Genomic DNA, 10,560 nt, shown 5'->3' with positions numbered 1-10,560 from the left:
GTGCTTTACAGGAAACGTGCGTCGTGCCCATGGCAACCGTGACACAAATGGCGTCTATGGCGCCTCAACGATAATTGTAACGATGAGATTTGCATCAAAAAGTGTAACTGTTTAGCTCTCTGCTAGGGCCATATTTATTTTAAAATACTAATTTGGAACAATACGCAGTTTTCCTTGGCGGATTAAAACAAAGTATTCTCAACTAACCAGCGGTGTTATTTGATATCTTGTCAAGCGCTTGTAAACTGTACAGTTGTTTAGCGTTGTTTACGATGACTTAATGACCCGCGTGCACTCGCATTGCTTTGAGGTTCGGGAATGCAGGTGAGTGATGGCTCAAAATTTACTGCTGCTTTGCACTCTACGGTTACAGTCTAATATTACCCAGTTAGTTAACATGCCAGCTCACTGATACTCAATGCCAGTTAACCTTCTGCCCCTTTGCTTGTATTTAAACGCACTTCTTTGTTCTCTTATCATGTTGACCAAAAGAAACCAGATGATTCATACGAGAGATTCATTTTGCTCCATCTTCAGCATTATGGCTTCCTCTCAGGTAAAGTCATTCAAGTCAACCGTTGGATGGGTTAAACCAGCTGTCCTCTAATATAGCATTACATATTATTTTTCTATTTCTGTATACATAGACAACGGCTCCTCTATGCAGTCTGGTGTCCCCTTTAAAAGAGAGTGGGAGGAAAACCAAGATTCAACTGCCTCAGACACGATCAACTCTCCATCAGAGAGCAATGACTCCAACCTAGAAGAGGAACAAGAGGAACCCAAGCCATGTCAAAGTAAATATGTAAAACTGGCTCTATTGACAGTTCTATGAAGTATGGAATCCCATTTTGCAACATTAAAAATCATGTTTAGGTAAATTATAATTATGATATAAAATGTAAATCACTCATGACCTACTAAGTCAGAATTATGAAGTAAACCTTTCCACTTAATTGTCATAATTTCAGCTTTTTATCTCATAATTATGAGACATAATTTAAAAATATATATATCGTAATTTTGCCATTTTGTCATTATTTAAACTTTTTATCTCATAGTTTGTGTCAAATGTTTGACGTTTTATATCATAATTGTCTAAGAATGTCAACATTTTGACTTTTTAAATCTAATAATTTCAACATTATTTTGAAATTGAGATACTAAGTAATAATTCATAATTAATAATTAAAAGTAAAAAATATGAGATAAAATTATGATCGAGCTGAAATTATGAGAATAGCTAAAGTTATGAGATAGAGTTGAAATTGAGATAAAAAGTCATAATTATTATGAAAAGCCATCACTTTTTAAATCTCATAATCTTGATTTGTCATCATTTTGTCTTTTTAACTGATAATTTTGACTATTTTCTCAAAATTATGACATATCTTATATTTTTTGCTTTTTTCATAGTTTTGACTTTATTTCATGATGTCATAACTGACTTTTTATCTCATAATTTCAGCTTAATGTGTGATACATTTGACAAAATTGTCTAATTATGTATATAAAATTTGTACTTTTTAAATCTAATAATTTCAACATTATTTTGAAATTATGAGATTCTTATAACTATGAGAAAAGTCAAAATTATGAGATTCTGAAATTGAGATTTGAAAATGAGAGTTGCAATTTAGATAAAAAGTCATAATTATGTTTTATTTCATAATCTTGATTTATGTCATAATTTTGTCTTTTTACCTGATAATTTTGACTTAGTGTGTAATTATTGTGACTATTTTCTCAAATTATGACTTTTATGTCAATTGCGACTTTTTATCTCATTATGACTTTTCGTATTTTTTTCCCCCATTTTATTTCATGATGTGATAACTCTGACTTTTTATCTCATAATTATGATTTACCAAAGCATGATTTGTTTTTCTGATTTTGTGAAAATTGGCTTCCATAATGAAGCATGTTATGATATGTCAATTTAAATATTGTAGCATACAAGACTAAATAGAGCTGATCTCATGTAAAGATGCCTATGCTGTGACATCACCATTGCCACCTAAATTGCACCATATATTTATTTCTTTCAAGTTGCCACACAGTCCGTAACGCTTGAGTCTAACCAGTTAAATCTCATTTGAAATTCATTGCCTTTATAAAAGATTCAGACACTAAGAGCGCATAATTGTTTTAGGGAGCATGTACCTGTGATGTGTCTTGGTTACATGAGTAATGTCGATAATCGTTGCTGGTGACGGATGCTTCTCACATGTCTTTTAACTACAGCATGTCTGTTGGCTAATAGGTTTTGCCTTATTATGTATGTGTGTATCTTTTTTCCTCAAGGTTTTTTCAGCTTAGACAAAGTTCTTAAAACCCGGCAGCTTGTTTTTGACTTTGACGGGGAGCGGCCCATTCCACGACTAAGGGACCCTTTGGACCTCTTCACAATCCCATCTACCTCCTGTCCATTCCAGGGCGTCCGCTGGCCCATAGAATGTGAAGTGATCCGTGACAAAGTACAGCATATAGGTATCAGTTTAGCTTGTTCAAAAATAAAAGTTTTTAACTTTTTACTGGATCTGTAGTGATTTGTGTAAAGGCACTTTTTTTCTGAACACAGAATCTGTGAATTTATTATTTAAAAAAAATACATAAAAAGTGCAATTTAGCCATACAATGAACTCTTTTATGAAGGATTTTTTTTTTTAAATTTGTGATTCAAAATTATTTTTCTATTTTTTTGGAGAGAAAAGTCAAAAATGATCCTGAAGAAAAAAGGAAAAAAAATGAAAACATATTCTTTCACGTAATATATTTTATCATTCCTTAGAAAAAAGCAGAAGTAGTTTTGTTTATTTTATATATATGTATAATTTATTTATTTTTAACATTTATATGCCAAATAAATGTCATGTTGTGCGACCAACATGCAGGAAAAATTAACATGATATGATGACAAGACAAGTTTAGTTCAGGTTGTAAAGTGTCATGTAGTGTGACTCACCCAAAATGAATGGCATGAATTACAAAAACATTTTTTACCATGCAAAATATGTTTGACAATAATAAAGTTTCACCCATTTTAAACTACACACCATTTTGATGTTATTTTTGCCCCAAACTGATAATAATTATGAACAAACAATTCATGATATTTATTACAATTCTTTCTCCTTGCAAAATATATTTTAAAACAGTTTTGAAAATTATAATTGAAATTAAGTTTCACCCTATTGAAACTAGATTTTTTAAATCTTTTTGTGCGTCTTAATTCATAAATGAGGGCTTGAAACCCTCCATTTCTTATATATCTTTTGAAAATCAGAATGGGACCCCTCAGAGCCGGAGCCGTTCTATCAGCCAACAGGTGAGGAGCAGACTCCCATGTCAGTCGGAGATGTGAGTGGAAACACTGTCTACTGCATAGACCCAGGTAAGAAAAATACTTTTCTCAGTGTGAAAACCTCCATACTGTGGTTTTATATCCTCACTTCTTGGTTCACCACACCATTTTAGCCACAAGAACCTTCTTCTTCACCTACTCTCGTGTGGGTGGGAGCAGAGGACCCATTCAAAGTGCCACATCCTGTGCCAACCATCAGGACGAGCCTACGCTAGCATTCGAGTCTCGTTTTGAAAGTGGAAACCTACAAAAAGCAGTGCAAGTGTGAGTCAGACAGCTTCATAAACACTCCCGTAAATACTTATCTGTCTTTTCAGAGCCTGTATATCTTGATTTAATGTAAACCTGTCTGATCTGGGTGTTCCAGTGGTCAGTATGACTATGAGCTGACTTTGCGTACTGACTTGTACACCACTAAGCACACTCAGTGGTTCTACTTCCGGGTGAGGAACATGAGGGCAGGCGTCACCTATCGCTTCACCATCATCAACCTGATGAAGTCCAGCAGTCTGTATGGTGCCGGTATGCGCCCGTTACTCTACTCTGAACATGCTGCCTGGCTGAAGAGGGAAGGATGGCATCGAGCAGGAACCAACATCAGGTGACAAATAGTGATTGGTCTCTATGTTCTCATTGTAATGTTTTGTGAAGATACAAAAAGTTGTGGCTCAGTTATATTCTAATATGTCCACGATTAATAAATAGAAAAATATTTTTAAAAACTAGCTGGAAGCCCATTTCTGCCACATAAGAAAAAGAATCATGCTTTCATAAATCATAATTATGACATAAAACAATTAATTGACAAAAAGAGTTGATATGATGAGATACTAAGTCCAAATTACGAGATATACCCCCGGTTTCACAGACAAGGCTTAAGTCTAGTCCCCGACTAAAATGCATGTTTGAGCTGTTTTAACTGAAAGCAGTTTGCACTGACATATCTTAAAATATTTGTTTTAAGATATGTTTTGTCTCAAGATGCACACTAATGCTTTTTTTTCTTCTAGGGAACGTTTATAAAAGCTACTTAAATGTCCTTTGAACTAATGCTAAATCCTGGCTTAATCTAAGCCCTGTCTTTGAAACCAGGCCACTAAGTCATAATTATGAGATAAAACATTGAAATTATGAGGGTAAATTAGAATTATGAGATAAAAAGTCAAAATTATGAGTTACTAAGTCATAATTATGAGATAAAACATTGAAATTATGAGGGTAAATTAGAATTATGAGATAAAAAGTCAAAATTATGAGTTACTATCTCATTACATAATTATGAGATAGAAAGTTGTAATTATGACAAAAGCCATTTTGTGTCAATTTAGAGTTTATAGTAGTTAAGTTAGTATCTCTTAATTTTGACATTTTATGTTATAATTTTGTCGTTTCTATCATAATTATGACTTAGTATCTCATAATTGTAACTTTTTTATCTCATAATTATGATTTACCAAAGCATGATTTTTCCCTTATGATATCAGGAGACTGAAATTATTGGCTTTATGCACCCCAAAAAATATTAAAATGAATTTTATTCCGAAAAAACAAACATGCTCACCAAACATGAGGTGTATTCAAGTCTTTGTATGTTGAAATGTCATATATAAATTATTAATAGATCCGGACAAAAAAGGGTGGGTGTTATTATTGACCCAACTAATGTCGTTTAGGTACTACAGAAACAACCTTGAGCAGGATGGTAAAGCGCTGTACTCCCTCACCTGGACCCTGGAGTTCCCTTATGACGGTGACACCTGCTACCTGGCCCATAGCTACCCTTATACATATTCAAACCTTCAGCATTACCTGCATGAGGTCATCTCAGACCCTGTCCGTGCAGCTTACTGTAAACTGCGGGTGCTCTGCCGTAGTCTGGCTGGGAATGCGGTGTATGTGTTGACTGTAACATCACCGTCCAGCAGCTTAGCAGAACGGAAAGCCAAGCGGGCAGTCGTCGTGACGGCACGGGTGCACCCAGGAGAAACCAACGGCTCTTGGATGATGCAGGGCTTTCTGGAGTTCCTGCTGAGCGACTTGCCTGACGCTCGTTTGTTGAGGGAAATTTTTGTCTTTAAGGTGAGGGAAGGAGGGCAAGGCATGGATGGAGAATGGGTTTTGGCGAAAATTTCATGCCAAGTGCTTCACGAAATGTAAACAGTTGGATTACCACAGTAACGGATGTTCTGGTCGCAGGTTATACCGATGCTAAACCCTGACGGTGTGGTGGTGGGAAACTACCGCTGCTCACTCACAGGCCGCGATTTGAACCGAAACTACCGCAGTCTGCTGCGCGACTCTTTCCCCTGTATTTGGTACACTCGCAACATGGTGAAAAGGTGAGTGATGATTGTGCCACTCTTTTAGCATGCTAATGCGACACATTTTGTGTATGCTAAATATAAAATAAGGTGCACACAGATGTCACTTTCAAAGCATGCTTTCTGAGCTTTCTGTTGGTTGGTTGGTGGTATACACCTGGCTAATTTGATGATCCCACAGGTTGCTTGCCGAAAGAGAAGTGGTGGTCTACTGTGACTTTCATGGTCATAGCAGGAAAAACAATGTGTTCATGTATGGATGTAATGATCGGAAAGATGCCTCCCAGTGTCTCCAAGAACGCATTTTCCCGCTGATGATGAGCAAGAATGCTAAAGACAAGGTTAGCTGTGGCCATCATTGTTGTAATCGCATGGCATATAGTCTCTCATGCACGCAACGTTTAAATTTTGAATGAATGCTTTTGTCTTTTAGTTTTCCTTTAGGAGTTGCAAGTTCAAAATGCATAAAAGCAAAGAGGGCACCGGACGTATCGCCATGTGGAGACTAGGCATTAGGAACAGCTACACAATGGAGTCTACTTTCGGAGGCTCAACATTGGGTACGTACTTCAAGTTATCAAAAAAGTTGTCCAACTCTTAAATGTGAAAGGTTTGCAGACTGTTCCCTGGCTGTGAGCGTTCAAGTGTTTTGTATTCATTTGTAGGGGACAGGAAAGGAACACACTTCAGCACGCAGGACCTGAAATCAATGGGCCATTGCTTTTGTGACACTCTTCTTGACTTTTGTGACCCCGACCCAGCCAAGGTGGCCTGTCTTTGAGCTTTACTCATTTTTAATATTGCTTTGAAACCGCATAATTGATTGAAAAAAATGCATTTAATACATTTTAAACAGACTAAACACTGTCTGGAGGAGTTAAGGGTGTTATTGAGACAAGAGGTCAGACGGAAGCTGGGAAGAGAAGTGGACTCTTTAGAGGGTCTGTCTGACATTGACATTGAATCCAGGTAAAAGTACAGTCAAATAAAATGTATTTGAAACATATTCCATTAAAATATGTTTCTTGTGAACATTCGATAACAGAACAAACCCTATCAGTTATTTCACAATGTTGATGTTATGTGCAGCACAAGTGGATCAAACAGTACCGAATCAGATGGACTTCCTGTTCATCTTTTAAATGCCACAAACAAGGTGCAGTATGCCACAAACCCTCTCAGTGACATCCTTAAGACGATTTTTCTCAATTTTCCTTTATTGCTCTGTGGTTTGTATGACAAAAACAGGGAAAGAAAAAACACCTAAGAAGCCGTAAAGAAAGAAACAGACTCCGGCAAGAACGAGTACGGAGTGCAGGACCCACAATTATTCACAGGAACATCAAACATTTGGTAGGTCTTACTAAATATGTATTTTTATAGGTTATTTCTAATTGATTATGATCTAAAAATCTGCAAAATACACAAACGTTTAGGTACAAGAATCTAATTTATTTATTTAAAGGGGCGAAACCGGTGGCCGTTAAGTGAACTGCAGCCAGCAACTTATTGCTTGTGCTCGCACTCGTGCACACATAACGTACACGAAACTGAACACGATTCAAGGCCCCAATATAATCACAGCGAAGTTCTTTTTCATTCTTTGCCTAGAAGTAAAAAGTTGGAAATACCTTTGCAAGTTAATTTTGCCTTAAAATAGCTTGAATGTAACACCCTTGCCTCATTTAGTATACGCGGTTCTATGAATATGCAAATTAGCCCCGCCTCCACTCACTCACACCAGCTCAGAGATCCACTCGTTAACGATCACATGTTGACATGATTGGTTACAATGTAGTTTGTGACGTCAGAAACACCAGCGATTTCAAACCGTGTTTTTGAGACTGTGTTTGGTTCACTGCAGTTTTGAGGACAACATTTTTTAAATACTCAGCAATGGTGTTGACTTATGAATTTGCACTTGGTTTATCTTAAAGCAGATTAAAAACACCACATAGACATATAAACAACATTAAAAGATTGATTTTCAAGGTTGATTTTTTGTTTTGTTACAAGGGGTTTTGTTGTAAGCAAACAAATAAAAGTTAAGAAAACTTCTTACATATAGCCCCTTTAAATGAATACATGTATGCATTGAAATAAATAATAAATGTATTTGATAGTTGTAGAAATTTCATTGCTTTAAATCTTATTTAAAATGTATTTAAAAGTAAGTTTATGGTTTCAATTAGAAGTGTAATTATTAATAGCTGTATGCCTTTCTGAAGGATCCTGTGCCCTCAAGTGAAGATGCAGTCAAAGTGAGAATCCAAGAGAAAACTATGGGCTATATGAAGGACACTAAGAAACAAAAGGTAATGAATCCACATTCTTTGTGTGCATATGGTCCAAATTGATCAGCAAAAACACAAAAATGGGTGCTATAAGATGTAAATTACCAAAGAAATAGGATTTAAACTATAAAACAATATATTCTCTGTGATGTGTAGGTGCCAAGTTCAGTCAGGGCGAATCAGACTGTAAGGTCTTGGATCCCTCATCCCACCACTCGCATAGGTGTTCTAGATAATGTTGCAGATCATTGGGGGAACAGACTAGATAAGGTAACTGATCTGAATATATATTTACATTATCAGGTATCAAATTAAATGATTTGACCATCAAATGATTTAAGATATGGCAGAATACATGGAACAACAAACAAAAAGATAGCCTATTTATTCCAGGTTGCGCCTGCCACCAATTCGCGCAATGGTTTTTCATCTTTTCGGCACTCTGTCTCAGGTAGATACACTTAAATATATAAAAATGAATCATATGCTTTCTTTGCCATTAAGAGAAGTTCATGAAGTCTGTTTTTTTCATGAAAATGTCATGTCTGTTTTCAGTTGATCCTGGGGACAAAACGAATCAGTACACTACCTCATCTGCCCCTCAGGGGCAATTGCAACGGCAGACCCTCTTAGTTACTGGAGGTCATAAAAGATGTCCGTCTGTACCAGCCTTCAGAGACAGAGCCCTGACTATACCAGTCCAATCCTACACAATGCCCTTCTACCCCGATTTCAGACCCCAACCACAAATCAAAGGTATATCTTTTTTTTTTTATTAACATTTTCATCTTTAACAGCTTTCATTTATAACAGATTTTCATCAACATTTTGACCACACTGATGACATCTTTATCATTTTGCTGTCTCACAGAAAGATCTCATATTTCAGACATTATGCAGAGGAGGTGAGTAGGCTAACTACATCACATGACAGCAAATTACACTTCACAGTGGAAGTGGCGTAATAATACCAGAACACCTTAGCAACTACATAGTAATTCTTTTTTCTTTTCTTTTTTTTTAAATGTGTAATATATATATATATCATTTACATAATTTATTTATTTAGCATAAACAGGATTATACAACATAAATAAAATATGTAAATAAATATATTATGCTAATGTTTCAAGTGTTTATGCATATAAATTGTAATGCATATACAGTGTGTGTATATATATATAATTTACCTATTTTATTATATAATTCATTATATATAATGTAACTATGCATATACTGTAAATACTATAATAATATATACATACATTATTTAGATAAATAATTAATACATTATATATATTATTTTATAAATAATGTGTATAATTTTTTATAATATATACATAATTATGTAATTGTGTATGCATAAAAATAATGTCTATATATATGTGTGTGTGTTTATATGTGTGTATATAAATAATCTCACATATATATGTATATACATTATATATATATATATATACACACACACACTTACATATTTATATATATATATATATATATATAATGATTATATGCATACACAATTACATTATTTATATTATTTTATAAATAATATATATTATGTATGAATTAGTAATGTAGATTTAAATGCACAAACTGTCTTGAAACATTAAGATAATAATAAATAAATATAAAAAATAAAGGACTTTTCCCACAGTCAACAGAAACTCAGGCAGGAAAGACAGATGCCAGTGACCCAAATCCCTGTCAAACACTTAATGCCACTAGACAACATGGGAACGCTGAGGATCAGTCATAAGACAGATGGACTAGGTAAATATTTAATATTTCTTTAAAAATCACCATGTCTGATATACTTGGACAAACGTAATGTATGTGAAATTTAGATTTAAATATTAATTTAAATAAAGCCTCCAAATGTTTTTGTCAGTGTATTATGATACTTGTAACCCTCATTTTCCCATGTTATCAGATGCTGTGGCTGGCCTTGCATCACCAGATAGAGAGCAGTCCAAGAGGGAGGCTGACCAAATCAGGAAACAAGATGGCTCATGTTTCCTCCCTGACCTGCACAGGTTTGACTCATTATTTTTCTGGAGGTTTGCTTGACACCTGTCACACAGACTGCAGAATGTCACCAGCCGTTCTTACCGCTGTCATTGTGTTCCTCTATAGCCATGCTCAGCTGTTTGGGAACCAGGCTGCGTTCAGAAGTCTGAGGTTAGGGAGGCTGCCTAAAGGAAGCAAAACTCAGGTTTTTGGAAGAATTGCTGCTTCTACAGAAAGCCTGAGTGAGCAGTGAGGAGAGGTATGTCGCAAAAAGAACATTTTGCTCAATCGTAGCAAGTTAACTCATCAGCTGATTTCCATGACAAGGTTTCATCTGCAGTTGCCTCAAGAGTCCATGCAAGTGGAGGACGAGTCCGCATATGTTCTTCCTCAAACATCTCACACGCAGAAGACTCAGGAAAAGCAGGCCAAGCTAGGCAAAAGCACGTGAAGAATATGACGAGAGCAAGAGGTGCTATCTTGTGAAGCCAAGTGCCTGAATACAGACGTGACTTTTCTTTGCAATCATATGTCATTCACCATTTCAGTTCAGTGCAGTTCATAATTTTCT

General features: G+C 35.5%; 1 protein-coding gene across 1 annotated transcript; it reads left to right on the top strand.

Annotated features, from left to right (window-relative positions):
• The first annotated feature begins 496 nt into the window (after positions 1 to 496).
• On the top strand, positions 497 to 10,455 carry agbl2 (AGBL carboxypeptidase 2). Its single transcript, XM_084094124.1, has 22 exons — positions 497 to 556; positions 648 to 797; positions 2,305 to 2,490; positions 3,287 to 3,394; positions 3,478 to 3,628; positions 3,732 to 3,965; positions 5,038 to 5,443; positions 5,561 to 5,703; positions 5,867 to 6,026; positions 6,119 to 6,245; positions 6,351 to 6,451; positions 6,542 to 6,654; positions 6,775 to 6,841; positions 6,934 to 7,038; positions 7,914 to 8,000; positions 8,136 to 8,249; positions 8,373 to 8,430; positions 8,535 to 8,735; positions 8,851 to 8,884; positions 9,637 to 9,752; positions 9,913 to 10,015; positions 10,116 to 10,455. The coding sequence occupies exons 2-22, from the start codon at positions 662 to 664 to the stop codon at positions 10,240 to 10,242; spliced, it is 2,877 nt and encodes a 958-aa protein (XP_083950250.1). The 5' UTR covers positions 497 to 556; positions 648 to 661; the 3' UTR covers positions 10,243 to 10,455.
• The last annotated feature ends 105 nt before the right edge of the window (positions 10,456 to 10,560 follow it).

Source organism: Abramis brama (assembly GCF_963993115.1).
Source record: "Abramis brama genome assembly, chromosome: 20".
NCBI classification, from domain to species: Eukaryota; Metazoa; Chordata; class Actinopteri; order Cypriniformes; family Leuciscidae; genus Abramis; species Abramis brama.
The sequence above is the reverse complement of the archived record's forward strand: the minus strand, read 5'-3'. Positions and strand labels throughout refer to the sequence as shown.

Coding starts and splice junctions, on each gene's coding strand:
- agbl2 (XM_084094124.1), top strand. CDS start 662: ATGCAGTCTGGTGTCCCCTTTAAAAGAGAGTGGGAGGAAAACCAAGAT. Junction 5,444..5,560: donor GGGAAATTTTTGTCTTTAAG/GTGAGGGAAGGA, acceptor TTCTGGTCGCAG/GTTATACCGATGCTAAACCC. Junction 8,001..8,135: donor AGGACACTAAGAAACAAAAG/GTAATGAATCCA, acceptor TGTGATGTGTAG/GTGCCAAGTTCAGTCAGGGC.